This window comes from Sparus aurata, chromosome 21, assembly GCF_900880675.1.
Source record: "Sparus aurata chromosome 21, fSpaAur1.1, whole genome shotgun sequence".
NCBI classification, from domain to species: domain Eukaryota; kingdom Metazoa; phylum Chordata; class Actinopteri; order Spariformes; family Sparidae; genus Sparus; species Sparus aurata.
This window is the reverse complement of record NC_044207.1, coordinates 9,623,149-9,641,848: the sequence shown is the minus strand read 5'-3', so window position 1 is coordinate 9,641,848 and position 18,700 is coordinate 9,623,149. Positions and strand designations below refer to the sequence as shown.

The 18,700-nt window shown below is 40.8% G+C and overlaps 3 protein-coding genes and 4 non-coding genes across 7 annotated transcripts; 1 reads left to right on the top strand and 6 right to left on the bottom strand.

Moving 5' to 3' along the window:
- Positions 1-3,967: 3,967 nt before the first annotated feature.
- On the bottom strand, positions 3,968-8,856 carry eif4a2 (eukaryotic translation initiation factor 4A2). The gene is made up of 11 exons (XM_030402543.1): positions 8,717-8,856; positions 7,777-7,834; positions 7,559-7,691; positions 7,153-7,292; positions 6,563-6,731; positions 6,344-6,453; positions 5,885-6,028; positions 5,377-5,514; positions 5,176-5,265; positions 4,837-4,916; positions 3,968-4,756 (listed from the first exon to the last, which is right to left on the bottom strand). The coding sequence occupies exons 1-11, from the start codon at positions 8,743-8,745 to the stop codon at positions 4,612-4,614; spliced, it is 1,236 nt and encodes a 411-aa protein (XP_030258403.1). The 5' UTR covers positions 8,746-8,856; the 3' UTR covers positions 3,968-4,611.
- LOC115573433 (small nucleolar RNA SNORA81) lies at positions 5,637-5,820 on the bottom strand. Its single transcript, XR_003982280.1, has one exon. It is a non-coding gene; the product is annotated as a small nucleolar RNA SNORA81 (small nucleolar RNA).
- Positions 6,105-6,286, bottom strand: LOC115573434 (small nucleolar RNA SNORA81). The gene has a single exon (XR_003982281.1). It is a non-coding gene; the product is annotated as a small nucleolar RNA SNORA81 (small nucleolar RNA).
- On the bottom strand, positions 6,834-6,909 carry LOC115573435 (small nucleolar RNA SNORD2). The gene has a single exon (XR_003982282.1). It is a non-coding gene; the product is annotated as a small nucleolar RNA SNORD2 (small nucleolar RNA).
- LOC115573436 (small nucleolar RNA SNORD2) lies at positions 7,439-7,511 on the bottom strand. Its single transcript, XR_003982283.1, has one exon. It is a non-coding gene; the product is annotated as a small nucleolar RNA SNORD2 (small nucleolar RNA).
- A 1,744-nt stretch (positions 8,857-10,600) lies between the features above and the next one.
- setd9 (SET domain containing 9) lies at positions 10,601-12,142 on the bottom strand. The gene has a single exon (XM_030402544.1). It carries the CDS (start codon positions 12,081-12,083, stop codon positions 11,220-11,222), a length of 864 nt encoding a protein of 287 aa, XP_030258404.1. The 5' UTR covers positions 12,084-12,142; the 3' UTR covers positions 10,601-11,219.
- A 151-nt stretch (positions 12,143-12,293) lies between these two features.
- Positions 12,294-18,051, top strand: dcun1d1 (DCN1, defective in cullin neddylation 1, domain containing 1 (S. cerevisiae)). The gene is made up of 7 exons (XM_030402545.1): positions 12,294-12,446; positions 13,145-13,358; positions 13,502-13,670; positions 15,969-16,099; positions 16,182-16,264; positions 16,358-16,454; positions 17,404-18,051. The coding sequence occupies exons 1-7, from the start codon at positions 12,444-12,446 to the stop codon at positions 17,478-17,480; spliced, it is 774 nt and encodes a 257-aa protein (XP_030258405.1). The 5' UTR covers positions 12,294-12,443; the 3' UTR covers positions 17,481-18,051.
- Positions 18,052-18,700: the final 649 nt, after the last annotated feature.

Below are 18,700 nucleotides of genomic sequence, written 5' to 3'. Positions count from 1 at the left end.
GGGGCACTGTGTAGTTTTGGAGAATACATTTGACCTCAGAAGTGTACAATATTAATGAGGTAATTATACAAACTATTTATCTGTTCTCAGAGGAAAATAAGGTCCCTGGAACACTGCTTGAGGCTAGAAAAGTGTCAGGGTCCGCCACATGTAAACAAAGTAAAACAGCATAAAACTGTGCTGTCCTTTAAGGTCAGTTTGTTTACTCAGCCATGGAAACACGGAGAGTGTTTTTATCTAGTCTGAATAAAAACTCTGCCAATGAAGATCCTGAAATGTCTTCCTCCAAACTGCCCAGTGCTCCTTCAAAGATGGTAAATATGCAGTTATGCTCATTTAAATGACAAAATCTGATCGTGTCATGTACAGTATGGGAGCTGTTTAGCCTAATTTCCCTTGAAGCTTGAAACCGTTTTGTTATTTTTGGATTTGACCAAGTGATTGCTGAGAATCAGCCCACGGTGAGTCAGCTGCTGACAGTCATCAGAACGATGCGTGTCATCTTTGGTCATTTCCCAAAAGGCAGCTTTGCAAAATAATGGTGTTGAGAAAGCACTGGTCAATGCACCAGTCGAGGCCCACGACCAAGCTATTACCACAGCTTATTAATACATACCTATTTACTCACTCAGTCTCTTTGGAAACAGGCAGAACAGAACTGAAGGCCGGTTATAACAAGCTTTCAAGGAAATGTACTAATGCTGAGTCTCTTTTGTGTTTAGGTAAGGTCAGCTAGGTAGAACATTCAGATATTACACCGTTCACACATGTTGCCAAATTTGCGTATGTGTCAAACTAGCAGGTGGTTTCTTTGGAACTGTGGACAGAGCCAGGCGAGCTAATACCCCGTATCCAGACTTTATGCTTAGCTACGCTAACCGCCTGCTATCTCTTGCACAAAGATGCGAGAGTGGTACCAGCCTTCTTAACTTACTTTAAGCAAAGAAACAACGTCAAACTAGTCACTGAAGGAGGACGTTCACTGACATAGCCTGCAACTGTCTTCTCGTCACAAAGAAGAAGAAACAGACTTTCCAAATAATTAGCTTGTTTTATAATTGTACCCTGGTGACTGGGAACAAGATTTACGTTTGTTTTAAACTAAACTAAGATCTTGCTGTTCATCCCACATAAAACAAAAAGCTATCTAAACTAAAAAGAAGGCGGTCACAGCTGGCCTGGCTATGTCTGCCTACCAGCACCGTTTGAGCTCACTACTTTACATCTTGTAAATGTCAAAATATTCCTTTTAAAGAAGTTGCCCTCTTAAAATTCACTGAGATCACAAAGAGGAACAGGTTCATGCGACTGCTGGTGTGCAAGCTAAGGGTGTGAATCAGATTGCTAAACTCTATGAATGAGGAACAATGCCGTCTTCTAAGGGCTTTAAGGACAGATCATCTTTACAACAAAACACCCATTTTCACACCAGGCAACGTTAAAAAGGCGGCTTCATATGCTGTTATTTAGAAGGCATAGACACTGTTTGATGTATTAATGTAAGAAATTGGTGCATACACACAAAGAATTTAAACATTTTGGGAGAAGCGACGGAAGAAGTAGTCATCTCGATTTGGCGTTATCACCCCTTAAAGGCCCTATTTGTAAGAATTCCAAATTAGTCATGATGCTGACGCTTGAGATTTGTGGGCTGAGTCAGTCTCCATCCCAAAGCATCAGTATTTGACGACTCATGAATCATCTTTCTCAGTTTAGGCTTAGGGGGGTATCCTGAATGTTGCTCTGGGAAAATGGGGTCCTCTTTTTATGTGTAGGATACATTCTAACTGGTAATACAGGATCAGAAAAAAAAGGTGCAGAGAAAAGAACAATTTTAAGTATGACTCAATATTTACTGGTTCTTTATGAGAAAAAAACATAGCACCTTTTCAAACCAGATAACACGGCAATATTGTTTCTGGCTAGATAAGGACATGATTTAAGCAGTTATCATCTCAGAATTTAGAAATGTGTTTGTGACTTCCTATGGAACTACAATCTAACAGTCACCATTGTGAAATGTGAAATGATGAGAACAATGCAGCCGGCTCTTGAGGCAAGACCAGGTGACCGTTATGTGGCTTGCACTGTATGTGTTCATCCTTAACAGACGCCTACTGGTTGTATAATTTGCAGGTGTCTTAACTTTGGTTTCTTTAAGATATTAGTCAAGACATCCAAATTGATTCAAATGCCACATCACAACAGAGCTATGAGGGATATACACAAACATTTGTAATTGTTCTCATCAAAGCCACTTTGGTTTACTCGCTATTTAACACCGCTTATCTCTTGAGCAGACGATTGCATGCATTGATGCAACAATAGATAAGCAATCAAACTACTTCCTCAGGAGCTCGACAAATGTGTCACTGGAACGGCCTCATGAAAGCTGACTGCAGATGAAGTCTGACAGAGTATTACTTTTACTATGGCGGATGATATTTCTGGATGGTACCAAAAGCTGCAGGGTGGAGTAGAGAGAATCGAGCTGACAATATCACTTCCGATCCGCAGCGATGCACAGTTGTGCTGAGGAATTTGTGAATGCTGTATTTTCCTGACCACGCTGTATTCACTCTATTCTGTACATGGAGCCAATTTTATTTTTTGTTCAAAGGGGCACTATGTCGTTTTGGAGAAGTTCAAACTCAGATTTTAATATTTACAATATCAATGAGGAAATATTGCAAAGTCATAAATATAATTTCCTCATGTGATGTCATTTGAGTCAGAGTTGAAAGCACAAGCTCCTCATGTCTGCTTGAAGCCAACGGATCAAGGCTACAATAGCCACTACTAGCATATGACACCTCTTTTGAACAGTCAGTGCTGCAGTTGCATTGTGGGTAAAGTATGCGCCATCTTTTAATCGCTCATGTTGTGAGTCAGTTTGAGTATAACCAGAGACGTTGGTATAACTAGTTATACCAATATCAAAAATACCAGTATTCATATATTATTAATAGTATTACTAGTAGTCTAGCAATACTATTGATAATCAGAAAAGTGATGCTATCAAATTCCATGTTGACACATATTCCAAAGGTGCATTTAAAGGATAAGGCCACCCAAAAATAAAAATTCAGTCATCAGCTCAACCTCATGAGTAGTCCACAAAAGAGCCTGTATGAAGCCATATGTTTTTTACATTTTAAAACTAGTTCCCATCTACTTCTCTTGTTTAGGAGAATGCAGCAAAGCTGTTTTGCTTGAGAAGCTCCAGAAATATTTTGTGGACAAACCAAATTTACATCAGCATGAGACTGAGTAGATAAGGATCCAATTCAAAATTTTGGGTGAACTCATCCTTTGTTATCATTACTTATCTGCTTCAAGCACACCGCAGCTGCGACCACGAAAGGCCACCCACAGCAGGATGTTGCAGAATGATTGTAGATGTATTGTTTGGGATTTACCATTTACCTTTTTTTGCAGGGTGAAGTTTATTTCCTAGCCATCATGGCCCCCTAGTGCCAATCAAATTACCCCTTGCAGTCCTGTACCCTTTAGATTAACTTTTTTGTGGATGGCCAAATCAAACCAGCGCACTATAAACACACTGCATGACAGTGCAACCACTTTTAGTCTTTGTCTCATGCTACTTTAATGATTAGGGCTGGTATACAATCAGACATTAGAAACTCAAAATGTTTCATCCACCATGTTAATGAGTAGATTCTCCTAAAAATGTATTTTACATCGAGAGGAATGTCCTCAGTCACCCTGAACTGCTGACTGAAACAAACTTTCTAAGTTTATGGATCACAGACCTCTTCTCCAAGAAGCAAATGTTTCAGCCAACCATTTTAGGCACTTGGAAACATTCTGGAAATGTTTGATACTTCATTTTCAGAGTTGAGGCCTGCTAGTTCACCAGTAGATGGTGCCATGTCACAAAATTGTCACATGCCCGCTGAGTCTCCTGCTCATCACTACATTAAACATTATTCAAAAACAGAGTGGGTTTACTTACAGCAATTTTCAGTTTATTAAGACATTCATACAATTCTGGGGGAGGAGGAAATCTGAAAATTAGTCAAGGGGGTAAATAACAATATACTCTGGTGAGGGTAAAACCACATGTCAGCAAAATATGGCCAACCAGTGAGGAAATCTGAGAGCAAGAGGGGTAAAAAATATATATAGTACATTTAAATTAAAAGTCACAAAAGATAACAAAAAGCAAGTGAATCTACAGTATAACATGACAAGTGCCTCTATTAAGCAGGCCCACAATACATCGTACATATGTTAGCATAACATAATTTGCAGACTTTATACAGCACTTATACCTTTTAGTCCACAAGTAAGTTACTAAATGGTGGAGAACATCGAACACACACATCTTAATTGAACATGGAAAGAAATACCTGATAAGGACCTTTATGTTTACAGACCCCATGGCTTTGTAGCTCCAACCAACCGGCTGTTGAGGTTAGAATCTACAACTGTCCGAAAGGGACCACCATAGAAGACACCTCGCTTTTAACACATACCAAAATTCTGATCAAGGTTTAGCATTGAGAAGTTTTTTCCCCCTCGAATAATATAAGCACAATGCAAGTGGACGATCGCTATCACTGCGTTTAAAAAATGAAATCTCAGGGCTCAAATCAGGTCAGCCACATTCATAGGCATCTCCTCCACGGTTGTATTGTAAAACGTCTCAATGTCTCGAAGAATCCTCTTGTCCTCCTCAGTCACAAAGTTGATAGCAACTCCTTTTCTGCCAAAACGGCCACCACGACCAATTCTGCAGAGTAAAGATCAACTACGTCAGACTCAAACGTACACAGAGGTGCTCATACTGGTGCAGTATAAGACGAAACTCACCTATGAATGTAGTTCTCTCGGTTTGTTGGAAGGTCATAGTTAATGACCAGGGAGACCTGCTGGACATCAATCCCACGGGCCTGAGAAAAAGAAAAAACATTTAGATACAAGTCTTAAAGACAGATGGCTAATACAATGTACAGCTGTTAATGTTGCCCATATATAAGTAACAGATTCCTACAGTTGAGGAAACCATTGTGGAGTACGAGCCCTACTCTCCCAAAAGTTTGAACTGCTTGGTCATTTAAGGACTGTTGCAGGAATAAAAACATTTTGGGTTTCAAGCTAACAACTGATAATTACTACACAACGCCCATCAACTCCACATCTCATACTAACCAGAAGATCAGTAGTGATCAACACTCTGCTCGAGCCAGACCTAAACTCCCTCATAATCACATCACGCTCCTTCTGGTCCATGTCACCATGCTGTGAATGAAGAATCACTTTAGTTAGAAAATGTAAGGATGAGCCATGACAAGCAGAATACTGTACTGATTCAAAGATTGTAAAGCCAAGCATGCAGGCAACAGATCTTACCAGAGCAGAGACCGTGAAGTCTCTAGCATGCATCTTTTCAGTCAACCAGTCGACTTTTCTTCTAGTGTTGAGGAAGATGACAGCCTGGGTGATGGTCAGTGTTTCATACAGATCACACAGGGTGTCCAGCTTCCACTCCTGGAGACATCCATAAAAAAATAAAAATTAAAAAGTTATGTCAAGTGATGCAATACAAGGTTAACCCAACCGTTCACAACTACTGCAAGACCACTTCTAAATGATCTAAAAACAAGCAGGTTATGTGTAACACAGGATCTTGAGACGGAGGACAATGGACATTAAGAAAGAGGTCCGTCCAAGCCTCATTTCCGATACTGTGCTTTTAATCTCCTTCCCTGGTGTACCCATGCTTACACAGCCACATGAGCCAAACCTGTGAGGCTTGGCTCCTGCAGTTTTAGCAGGGTGCTTTAAAGAGAAGGGGCATTTACATGCACAATCATGAGAATTAGTTGAAATGTTGTAGTGTTCAGACAAGTAAACCCACCTCTCGCTCTACATTTATGTAGAATTGCTTGATACCCTCAAGGGTAAGCTCTTCTTTCTTCACCAAGATGCGAATGGGGTCTCTCATGAACTTCTTGGTCACCTCCAAAACCTCTGCAGGCATGGTGGCAGAGAGCAGGACCACCTGGGGACGACACATACCATGTTACCAAGAGACTAAATCTAGTCTAAATTTAGTGGAGAGTTTGAAAATCAGACCCGAGTGTGACACTGAACCTTGAGACAGAGGCTAATGAACATTAAGAAAGAGGTTCAACAACATCTCAGTTTCAGTACAGTGTGCAATAATCTCCTTCTACGCATTACTCTGCTAGCACTATTGCATGAAACAGATACAATCTGGATCACACAATTATAGCAGACTTCTGTTAATGCAGAAGTTTGGCATAATTGACTCATCAACTGTCAGTGCTGTGCCTGCAGTCAAAGAAACACTCACTTGGATGTTTGTGCTCAGTTTCTGGAAGATCTCATAGATCTGATCTTTGAACCCTCGGCTCAACATCTCATCAGCTTCGTCCAGAACAAACATCTTGATGCATTTGGCAGCTGCACAGAAATGGGATGTTAGTCTTTACATGTCTGAAGTTTTAATTTGTGAAATGAATCAGCATGATTTGAGAATGCTTCTCCGCTTAACAGGAACTGTGATACTTACACAGATATGTCCTGCTAAGCATGTCAAACACACGTCCTGGTGTGCCCACCACTATGTGAGGGGCCTCAGCCTGGAACTTCTGTATTTCGGTACGGAGACTGGTTCCGCCAATGCAGGCATGGCAGCCTGCCCCCATGTAGTCACCCAGGGCCAGAATGACCTTCTGGATCTAATGAGGGGAGAGGAGCAAAAGAAAAACAGAAAGAAAACAGCAGTTCAGGATAATGAGAAAAGGGCATGACTGAACAGTTGTACTCTTTTGAAGTGTCCTGAGTGATCAGTAAAATAAAAAGGAAGTCTCCATTTCAAGAGTCAGTCCCGAAAGATGGTATGCCATCATATCACTCAGTTTTCCACCGCAAAATATGAATACTCCAAATCACAACCAATCCAGTAAAGCCAGATCACCTTTCAGACCAATGCAGCCATGGACAGAGACTGCACCAATCCAAAAAGAATAATTTGTGTTTTACAATTTCAGAATTTTGACAGGATTTGTAAAAATGGTACCTTAGTAATTGAATCATTGTCCTCAATGTGCTGTTTAGGTCTGAGACACTGAAGTTATCGTGACATCAGGAACAGCATACCTGCTGTGCCAGCTCTCTGGTAGGAGCAAGCACCAGAGCCTGAGTCTCCTTCTGCTCAACGTCCAGCTGCTGCAAGATAGAGATGGCAAACGTGGCCGTCTTGCCAGTGCCTGACTGGGCCTGGGCAATGACATCGTAACCTAATGGTAAGGGGACAGAACTGAATTTTTAAGAGATTGCCTTCACCTCAATCGCTGAAATGAAAGTCTGTCCCTAACATCTTATACAGGATCATGCCAGATCAGACTGCCTTACAGCAGTTGACAATTAAGGTAGAAACTGTATAGAGTGATCAGTGAAAACAAAGTTATCCCCATTAATGGGTAAGTCCCGAAAGATGGTAAAGCATCATTTCACTCAAAAAAAAATCTTATTAACTCGTGAATATCAAGTGTGAATTCTGTACCTTTGATGCAAGGAATGATTGCCCTCTGTTGAATGGCAGATGGCTTTTCAAAACCATATGCGTATATTCCCCTGAGAAGTGTCTCCTTCAGGTTCATATCATCGAAGTTGTCCGTAATCTCACTCCAGTTGCTCTAAAATGTTAAAACAGAGGCGTGTGAGTGGAAGATAGAACCGATGACATGACAGGGTGTTTTAATCTGTGGCTTCTGAACATACCTCGATGACACCATCAGGCTCCATTCCATCGGGCCCCCCATGGTCTCTATCTTTTGAGCTGTTTAAGAAACGGGATACAGTCAAATTTCACCTCGAGTCAACTTTGATATTTCCTCACACGTACAAGAAATTGAAGCGATATTGAAAATAAACACACTAAAAAGAAACCGGGCAACTACATGTCGCGATGGTTCCTACCATGTGTCATATAGCCCCTCATTAAAAGATTTTGAAACATTAAAACCCACGTACGCGTCAGCTAATGATTAAGACGTAGAAGCTCCGTCAGATGTGTGCTGGTCCGGGTTACGCCCAGAGTATCTGATTACACAGTCCCGGGCTGGGCGCACGTGTCGAATTCCACGAGCACAACTCAACTACCTGCCGGCCCAGAAATTCATCATTATGTAACCTCGAAGGGTTACAAGCCGGCTCACACGCCCACTAAGGCACGTTTTATCTTCCGAGTTAAAAGCCTTTATATCATATTTTACATGTTCGACATATCTCAACATGGAGATCTGCTTCACCCAGTTAGCCAATATGTCCGACAGTTGGGCCTGTACTACCTACGGCGCTGCCTGAGAGCTAGGCCGAACCGTAGCCAGGCCCGACGGCTCCTCTGAATTTGCCAACCACTGGCCACGACAGCAAAACGTCGTTAGATAATAAAATGTAGTCTTGATAATACAGCCTGCTTCATTAGAGAAACAAAGCACATTTATTCTACAACGGCTTGTAACGGCCATTTGGAACTGCGGTGTTACGGTGTCACAAAGCTAACAGTTAGCAACCACATCGCCCTCATAACGCGCAGGGCTTAGCCAGCTAAATAATTACAAATCCGGCGTCAGAGCGTGTACGCCAGCGTGGCATGCTTACATATAACTAGGCACAGACCATTGTTTCACAACAAATGTCACAAACTGCACGATTTTACCTGTTGTAATCAGCAGAATCGCTAGACATGATCCGTTCCCAACTTCAGCATGCGACTGGAAAGATCGCAGATGGCGACGCCAACTGCCTTTATGCAGCCGGACTAATTTCCCTGACGAACGTAATGCTCACTTTGGTTGACAATACAGTCTTAGCTGACTGGCTTAATGTTTGGATTACACTTATTTTCATTCAATATGTTCTTCATACAAATATGTCTTTTAATAACCGAAAAAAAACTGAAATTATGCCGGACTATATTTGTCAGCGGAAGGATATTGCAGTAATAAGTTGTGCTTGGGCTTCTACAGTGTCCCTGATAGGTCAAAATTCGCTTTAAAACGTTGCGCAACATTTTTATGGAGACTTTCCGTGTGAGGTTGTTGAAATACAACTAGTGTGACACAGTAGGAGGAAAAAGACAGCAAGAAGGAAAAGCTAGCAGTTGCTCCGTGGCACCAGTTTTATTAAGCCTTTTATGTTAAAACCACTAGATTGCTCTTGTGTTTTCCCCATGATGTGAAATGTTGGGGTGACTAATCAACATGAGCAGTTTCTTTCTGTACTGTCCTGTGCTCTCCACGTACTGTCTGTGTCCGTGGTGACACTCTGTCACAATGTTTGCTTGTGTTTTTAGTAAATGTTGTGTGAAAGAGCCGTGGATTCTGGTTTGAACCCATTTAACTGGGTTGTATGGAGATTGTCGCTGCTTCTTGTTATTGTCCCAAATGTGGAAGAAGAAGAATTACTTTATAGACTTAGACTTAGACTTAGCTTTATTGATCCTTTTGGGGTGACCCCCGCAAGGAAATTGAATTTCCAGCAGCTTACACGTAGAAAAAGGAGAGGTATAAAAATACAGTATAAATAGACAATAAACTCTTAGACAGTATAAGATAAACAATAAAACTCTTAGAATAAACAGTAAACAATAAACTCTTAGAATGAACAGTAAATGTAACTGTAGAGAACTGTATAGGGGATAAGTACAGATAAATAGGATAACATATGGGCTATATGACATTGTTTTTTACAGTGGTTAAATGACATTAAATTATTGCACTTGAGGGGTGGATCAAGTTATTGCAAAATGATTAGTCTTCTTGCGAAAGTTCAAGCCTCCATCCTCTAGTTAATTTCTTTTCATTTGCACTCACAGGATCTACAGACAGACTCACTCAAGGGGTGCTAATGGGCACACTGAAAAGCAGTCCTCTGGTCTAGATCGCACTCCTATAACACTGTTGGACTAATGACGGACAGTTAAAAAACAAATGATTAAAATCGATAAAGCATAACCACAGATATGATGCCACGCATTCATGTTCCTTTTCAAAACCTGGCGCCTACATTACCCATAATGCAACTTTGCCAGTGAGTGAAATCACAGGAGGCAATTTTTCCGATTACATGCAGGTTCCTATGGAGCCCCAAAGGGCTTTTTGCAATTCCACACATTGATAAGTAGCCCCAAAGATGAAACCTAATGGGTGAAATTGGTGGAGTCACCTTTTAATGCCCAGGTTTGATCTGTATTCCTGCAAGTTTTAGGTAATTGTTCTTATTTTCCATTTTATGCTCTTCACATTCCTCTTACCTCCAAAACACAGAAGCATCATGTAGATTATACCCTGCAGTATTGGCGCCACCTCTGTCAAAGCATGTCCTACACATTAATACAACAGTAATAACACGTCAGATACTCAAGTATATTTAGCTGATGATACTTTGTTTTTGTTTTTTTCTTTAGGCTGTCAGTTATGTAACATTTTTAATGTATAACCTTTCCATCATTTTAAATTCCAGAATTGCTAATTCCACTAAATACCTCCTTGTGGTCTGAAAAAGAGCTGTTTGGTTTCTGAAATATTACAAAACAAAACCATCAAAGACATTTTTCACCTTTATTCCAGTGCAATGCTGAGAGTACAAAGAGAGTGGATTTCTTTTTGAATTTGTGCCAAAATTTAAAAATACTTTCAGGTTAAACCTTCTGAAATTAACTTAATTTTTCAACAGAAGATGACGAAATAACAGTTTGGACATTGTGTCAGCAGCAGTTAGCTACTTTGGTGATATGCTGCCCCTGTTTGGAGTACGAGTTCAACAGGTGGCCAATCTTTACATATTGCATCTTTAAAGGGGCTTTATGTAGGTTTATTCAGCTTCTCCAGAGGTGAAGACCAATGCCAGGGTTCCATTTAGTTTAGCTTCTATTCCTTTGCAGCCCAACACTGTTTCTTGTCATCGGGGCACTACTTCTTCATCCTCTCAAGGTGACAGAGGGAGGACTGGACACTACAGGGCCTTACTATCACCTGCTGCGGTACAACATGGGATTATGAAACAGGACCGGCAGAGGCTAGCGGGTTAGCGTGTTGCAGCAAACATCTCTGCAACACAAGACATAGATGTCTTTGTAATGGCATGAAAACTGCTATTTCTTCCCACTCTGTTTATAATGTCAGTTAATGTCTTCAACTGAAGTTGAGTGTACTCTGACTCTAATGCACAATGGTGTAGTAGTTGGAGAAGAGTTCCTCCCCTGCTGTGATGTCTCTGAGGGATACAAGGACCACACAGCGTAGAGGCCGCTGTGTGTCATGGCTGTAGTTGACATTCGGCAGGTACTGGCGGAGCTCGATGGGAAATGTGTCCGGCACGTCATACTCCTGGTAGCACACGTTAGCAGGCCTCTCGTTTGAGCAGTTGTTCACGTACTGACCAACAGCAAGTGGGTTTTGTGGACTGTCTGTCAGCCAGCTGGTGTCACTCATCATGAAAGGCCCCAGCCTGTCCCTGCCACTGCATGACCTGAACACCATTTTGGAGATGCCTTTGTCATTGCCATCAATCAGGACTCCATCAATACACCTGAATACAAAGGGGTTTCTGATGGACTGGAGGAGAATTGGCTCATTGGCTTGATAGATGGTGCCAGGGTACATGGCAACTGTTGCTCCTTTGCGCACAAATCCTTTGGTGACAAACACTCCAGTTCCTGCGAAGGGCAAAGTGCTCGGCTTCCGGTCGATGCAGAATCCCAGAGACTGTAACATGGCATCATCTCCACACACTAGGTTTCCTCCACAAAGCTGCTCGTCGTCACTTGTTACCTGTCTGAGAAAGGGAGTTTGAGCCGCTCTGAGCTCTCCATGATTAGCCCAATGACTCCTGAGCAGGACTCTGAAGAGCCTCAGCAGGCTCTGTGAAACCTCCTCATCCGGGACCAGTTTGTCTTTCGACAGCCCCGTCACCTGCCGCAGAGTTTTCTCATTTTTAGACAGGTTCAGTACAACCCAAGGCACAAACCTGTGTCTGTACGATTTCCATTTGCTCTGAAAGCTTTTTAGAACGGCTCTAAACATCCAGAGCGACGCCTGGTAAAGCGGACATGGAGGAAATGGCTTATTTTCATGAATTCACTAGTCTCTTCCGACAGGTTTTTTCAAAATAAAATGCGACACGTGTTGATATTTCCAAATTCATATCAGAACTCAGATGAAGTGCTTTTCACTTTAAGATAAATGTGTGTAACGCGTTGGAAAATGAATATCAGATCGAATTATTGAACACCCTTAGACATGACACGGTCGAGGACTGACTAATTTTGAACTCTTAATTTTAATAGTGGTACTTTGACCGGAAGAGGTTTTTACGCGGCTTGTAAAAACTTTACACGCATTAGCCAGCTGGATGGGAGGAAAGGTAGTCGGGCAAAGACAAACATGGTAAGAAATGACAATTTCTCTCATGGTGTCGTGATGCAAAAGTAAACAGTGTCTGCACACACACTCTATTACTCTTGGGTAACTAATATAGCCAAGAAGCTACGATAATCAGCTTATATTCCTTTCATATTATGAAAACAAACGTAGCTCTCGACGTTAGCATTAGCTAGCTAACTAACGTTAGCTCACGGCAAGACTAGCCAGCTCGCCTAGTTAGCTAGCTAAACTTGTTAGCCTTTAAGCCAACTGCCATACAAAATTAGCTGCACACACAACAGTGTAGGCTATTCATTGTTGCCGACAGGATTTAAAGACTACATTACTTGTTGAGTGCTAGCATACGTTTAAATATACTCGTATCATTTGCTAGCTGACAGTCAACACATTGCAAGTCGGTCACTGCTGTCAGGATAGCATGTTATTGCTAGTTCTTCTACTGCTGTTATTATGAGGTTTGTAACTATGGTTTAGTGTTAATGCAGCTCACTTCTAGCCAGCCAGTCGTGGTTACTATGTGATTTTTTTGTATAGTTAAAGTCCTGCAGTGATAAGCTGAGTATTGTTGACAACTGATGAATACATGCATTACATTAACGTTACAGACATATCTGGTTAGATGTGGCTATTACTGTTCTTTGCATTAGTTTCCTTGTGTTTTGTTGCTACAACGGGTGTGTGTTTTGTTTGTCTTTGTGCAGAACAAGCTGAAGTCCTCACAGAAGGATAAAGTTCGTCAGTTCATGATTTTCACACAGTCCAATGAGAAGACCGCACTGACCTGTCTGTCACAGAATGACTGGAAACTAGATGTTGCCACTGACAAGTTTTTCCAAAATCCAGAGCTCTATGTTCCAAATCTAAAGGGGGCCTTAGACAAGAAGAAGCTCGAGCAGCTGTACAACAGATACAGAGGTATGGAAAACCTTTTGAATGCGTAATAAAAAAGCAACACTTTTTCACCAGTTTTCTATGAATTTTCAGCATGTGACAGTTTTTTATACAATAGAAGAATTTCACTTCTTTATCAATTCCCTCTTCACACTCTTATCTTTAAGATCCTCATGATGACAACAAGATTGGCATCGATGGGATCCAGCAATTCTGTGACGACCTGACTCTGGACCCAGCCAGCATAAGTGTCCTCCTCATAGCCTGGAAGTTCAGGGCGGCAACACAATGCGAGTTCTCGAAGCAGGAGTTCATGGATGGCATGGCAGAACAGGGGTGAGGATGTATTTTTTAGATGGTACAAACAATCTTGAAGCTCCTCCTCTCTTCTGTTTGAACTGGAAGTACAGAGCTTTTACTATATTCAGTTTCATGCCTAAAATTCAGGGACTTTACAATGCATGTAGAAATGTTACAATCCTTACACTGTCATCTTATTTGGGTTGTTTTCTTGTTTGGCCTAATCACGTTTATATGGCATCAATGCAGCCTTAGTAAACTGATACGGCTTTTCCACCACAATTACATGGTACACACTAGGGCTGCACGATTCTGGAAAAAATGTGAATCACGATTTTTTTGCTTAGAATTGAGATCATGATTCTCTGGCACGATTTTTATCACAAAATGTTTATTGCACTGATGAACATGAACAAAACAAACAAAAAAAACATTGTAGTATGCAAAGCAATGTTTTTTTTTGTTTTGTTGAAGTTCTATCATTGGATGAGAAATGATTTTTACAAAAGTAAAATAAAAAAAAAAAAATAAAGCCTCCAAGATGAGAGGGCATCCTTTAATCCTTCATGTTGTACAGTGTTTATTGGGGCCATATCCTTGGCTAGGTGATACGTGATAGCTGCTTTGGTCGGCCTTCTAAAACAGAGGCATAATATTCCTCCTTTTCCAAAAGCCATGTGACGTGACTTGAAGCTCGAAGTTGGGCTGTGAACTGTTGACAACGAATTTGTCTTCAAAATAAGAGCTTTACATTGCACCCCATTGGAGTTTAGAGCTGGGTTCTTAGCGGGGGGCTTTTAATTTGGAAGTAGCGACCGTTCCTAGCTTGCGCTACAACAACAAGCCAGAGATCCAGGAGACGCTAGCATCTCCCGGATCTCAGCGGCTGTCCAGTTGCCCATCTGGCAGGCGAGGCGGCAAATCGGCGGAGCAAAACACACCCTCAATTTGCCGCCCTCTGTCTAAAACCGCGGACCTAGCCGCCAAAAGGACGGGCAGATTGGCGGCTTGCTGCCCTGTCTAAAAACGGCTTCTCACTCTCACTCCCACCAAACACTCAACTGCAGGCGGGCTTCCTCCACTGAATCAAGTGCTGCGTTTGAGGGCGCTTCAAAAAATCCGGGAGGAATATAGGAGCATTTGTTTGTGATTCAGCTCGAGATATAAAATGCTTCAGAATCGCTATGTGTGGAAGTGAGATCAGGTGTATGTGTGAATCGAGATCGCGATTTTTTTAAACAATTTTTCGTGCAGCCCTAGTACACACAGGTTTTTTAAACACAGGTCAACCTGCTAAAAAGTGCCTATTGACCTGATTCCCAGTTCCTGCTGGCATGGCAGCCCATCTGTGATTTTAATCCTAAGTGTTACGTTTGTACATCACTGATGTCACGTTTCATGTCATGAATTAAGCAAGAAGCAATTGTAACAGAAGAGAAAAAAACAGTACACCCATTGTGAAAGAAGCAGCTGTAAAACAGTGGATAGATAAATGTAGGCGTCACTTCCCCTGTGAAATGAGTCGTTTCACTTAAGCCAGTTGGCCCAGTTAGCCGGGCACTAAACCAGAAGTTAGTTAGCTCGGTCAGCTAAACACCGCTGAGTAGCTTTCATAGGAATGAACAGGGCTCCACCTCCAACACTGTGTCCAGTATTAAAACATTCTTTTTTTTTTTTTAAAGATTTTTTGTGGCATAGACACCTTTATTAAGCAGTAGACAGATAGGAAATATGGGAGAGAGGGGAATGTGACATGCAGCAAAGGACCTCCATCCGGAATCGAACCGGGGTTGGCTGTGTCTATGGTATGCGCTCTAACCACTCGACCACCTGCGCACCGAGTAATAAAACATTCTTAATAAACCGCATCCCAAATTCCTTCTTAATTTACGCGCCTCAACCAGCCATCACTTCACACAGCAGAATTTAACGTGTTTACCTGGGTCTTAGGTCTCGATCAGAGCTGAGCAGAGTTGATAAGAACCTGTTTGTACTGGAGAGTCAATTGACCCGGGTATAAATGCAGAGTTTACACATTCCCATTGCACACAAAAGCCAGAGCGGGTTTAAGTGGGATTTTTGCCCAGTGGAAAAGGGGATAATAGATACAAATTGTATACCCATGACGTGTATTTTAAGATTGAAGCCCAGATGGCTGATGTCAATGCTGAAATATTATATGTACACAAAGTATTAGTTACTTTTCTCTTTGATAAAGTTACCCTTATACAGCTCAATACACATGCACCTATTAATTTATTGCTTCCTTTAACAACAAGCAAAGGTGTTAACTTTACAGAAACATTTCCTCATGTCTGCGTTATGTTTTCCCAGGTGTGACAGCATAGACAAGCTAAAAGCTCAGCTGCCAAAGATGGAGCAAGAGTTAAAGGACCATGGGAAATTTAAGGACTTTTACCAGTTTACATTTAATTTTGCAAAGAATCCTGGCCAGAAAGGTTTGGGTAAGAATCTTTTAATGCTCACCTTATAAGAGTGAGTTTGTCTGTTTCTTTGTTTGTTGAACTTGTCTGTTTTTTCTTACAGATTTAGATATGGCAATTGCATATTGGAATTTAGTACTGGCTGGAAGGTTCAAGTTCCTGGACCTGTGGAACAAATTTTTAGTTGTAAGTTTGATAATCACTGTCGCGTTACATTAAAACTGTTATTACTATTTGTTCTCATTGGGTTGCCTTAACTCTGCTCTACTTCTTTTGCAGGAGCACCACAAAAGATCAATACCTAAGGACACTTGGAACCTCTTACTAGACTTCAGCACAATGATCACAGATGACATGTCAAATTATGATGAGGAAGGTTTGTACGGTGTTGACACTCCACTAAAGGGTACCAGTTTTTCAATGTGTGCATGGAAGAATTTATTTCAGCTGGGCATGATATTGATATGATATTGTTATCATGATGTCAGATTAGATATCTTCCTGGTTTGAAAGACCGCATTACATTTAAGTTTTATAATTATTCTGGACTTACCAGGCTGTTCTGATATTTGTCTTTACCCCAACTTAGTCATTATAACAATATTTCATGATTATTTATCAGAACTTTCATTTTGTAAACATTTTGTCGAAGTGCCAACAAGTATACCTACAGTATTGTTGCAGTGTTGATAGTGAGGCCTTTGGTAAGAAACATGGTGATAGTTGATTTTGTTGCCTGGTCTTAACTTTTATTAAGTGCTTTTGAAAGATTTCAAAAAATCAGGATATATACAATTTCTTGTGCTATAGCCTAAAATATTGTAAAATCAGTTTAAGACCATGTTGCCCAGCCCCAACATCTATGACCTGTATTTGATCCTTTTTTAGATAAGATCGAGTGCCTCTACCCAGTATGGTTGAGTTTTCTATAATCATATTCCCACATATGGTGGAGTCTGTTTATTTAAATGGGCACTTTGTAGTTTGGGAAATGAGGTAATGATATAAACTAAAATGTATACTTTTTCCTAACTGAATCAACAAGCTGTTCTCAGGGGAAAATAAGGTCCCCTGAACACTAAAGGCAGAAAGGTGGCAGGGTCCACCAAATATGAACAAATTAAAGGAACACATTTTGTTGTCCTTTAGGGTTTGTTTATTCAGTTTATTAAGTCATACAAATGAAAAGAGTTCTTTTTATTTAATTTGTTCAGGCCTAAAAATTCTGTTAATGAAGATCTTTCTCTTTGAATTAAAGTTCCTTCCCCAAAACTACACAGCGCACCTTTTTAACAAGTTTTGTTGTTTTTTTTTTCGTTCAATAGGAGCATGGCCTGTCCTCATTGATGACTTTGTGGAGTTTGCACGGCCACACATCGGGACCAAAAGCACGGCAGTTTAAGGGCCGCTCTCACAGCAGGAACATCCATGTGAGGTTTCTACAGAACGGATAGCGCAGAGGACGGAGGACAAGTGGACCGCACTGAGCTGAGAACTATGTTGCCTTTTCAACCCTCAGGACTGAAATATTTTACACAACAGAGACTTTATATATGTGTGTGTGTATTTACATATATATAAAAAAAGGCATACCTCTTTGTTGGTCAACTTGTGGTGGTTTGGAACTTTTATCTAAAGTATTGGGCTTTTTGTGTGCGCTCAAGCCAATTAGAGAGGAGTCACCATCTTGGCCCACATGGTTCATTGATGTGTTTTGGACTCCACTCAAAAGCAGGTAGATAGACACACTTTTTGAATTGTAATCTAAACACGAGGGTTCGCGAGGGGACGTTGTTCTTTAAATATTGAATTTTAATACTCTTGTGTGCATTCCTGATTTTGTTTTTGTTTTATGATACATTTGTGCGACAAGTCAGTATAAAACTTTGATTGTAATTTTTTAAGCATAATGCTGTTTGTTTAAACACAAATGTATAAAGATAAAATAAATGTTTCAGTTTGGTATCTTTAAAGCTGCCTGGCCTCTGTGTTTGTGCACAAAAAACAAAACAAAGGGTAATGATAATTCTCAGGTACCTCTGGTGGTGATGTGCATCAGTTCTTCAATTAATCTGAAGAATGTTTCCATCTGCTTCAGTTGTTTAGCAGAATGCTGCAACACTGTGTTGCTGTGAAGCTCCAGAAATGTTTTCTGGACTACAAAACATCTCTGTGCTTACCAGCAGTGTGAGGGTTAAGAGAATAATGAGTACTTTTTCAGTTTTTGGTGTGCTGTTCCTTTAATGTGGGATAGTTGAACGTGGCTTAATAAAAACAAAGATAGAACATAGCACCCAATTAGAAAAGTGTGGAGGCTATCTAAAAAGTCTCTGTTGACCATCAAGGTGTTTTTCTCCCCCCTAAAAAACTAAATATTAGCATGGATAATGCTCAAATTGTAGCATAAATGTTCTGTTTTCTTGTGTTTTAACACAAATGAAATCAGATAAAGAGAACAGCATCCACATGTTGAAGCTGGACAGCATGGACAGACTATACAGTTGGTGGAAGATTGTTATTCTCTAATGGGCCATTTTGCATGAGTTGCTTTACATTTGGAACTTTAAGTATATTTTGATGCTATTATGTTTTTATTTTTAGTTGAGTGCATTTTTTATTCCA

Coding starts and splice junctions, on each gene's coding strand:
- eif4a2 (XM_030402543.1), bottom strand. CDS start 8,745: ATGTCTAGCGATTCTGCTGATTACAACAG. Junction 7,692..7,776: donor AGCCTGATGGTGTCATCGAG/GTATGTTCAGAA, acceptor TTAACATTTTAG/AGCAACTGGAGTGAGATTAC. Junction 6,732..7,152: donor CCAGAGAGCTGGCACAGCAG/GTATGCTGTTCC, acceptor TCCCCTCATTAG/ATCCAGAAGGTCATTCTGGC.
- setd9 (XM_030402544.1), bottom strand. CDS start 12,083: ATGTTTAGAGCCGTTCTAAAAAGCTTTCAGAGCAAATGGAAATCGTAC.
- dcun1d1 (XM_030402545.1), top strand. Junction 13,359..13,501: donor GCTGTACAACAGATACAGAG/GTATGGAAAACC, acceptor CTTATCTTTAAG/ATCCTCATGATGACAACAAG. Junction 13,671..15,968: donor GATGGCATGGCAGAACAGGG/GTGAGGATGTAT, acceptor ATGTTTTCCCAG/GTGTGACAGCATAGACAAGC.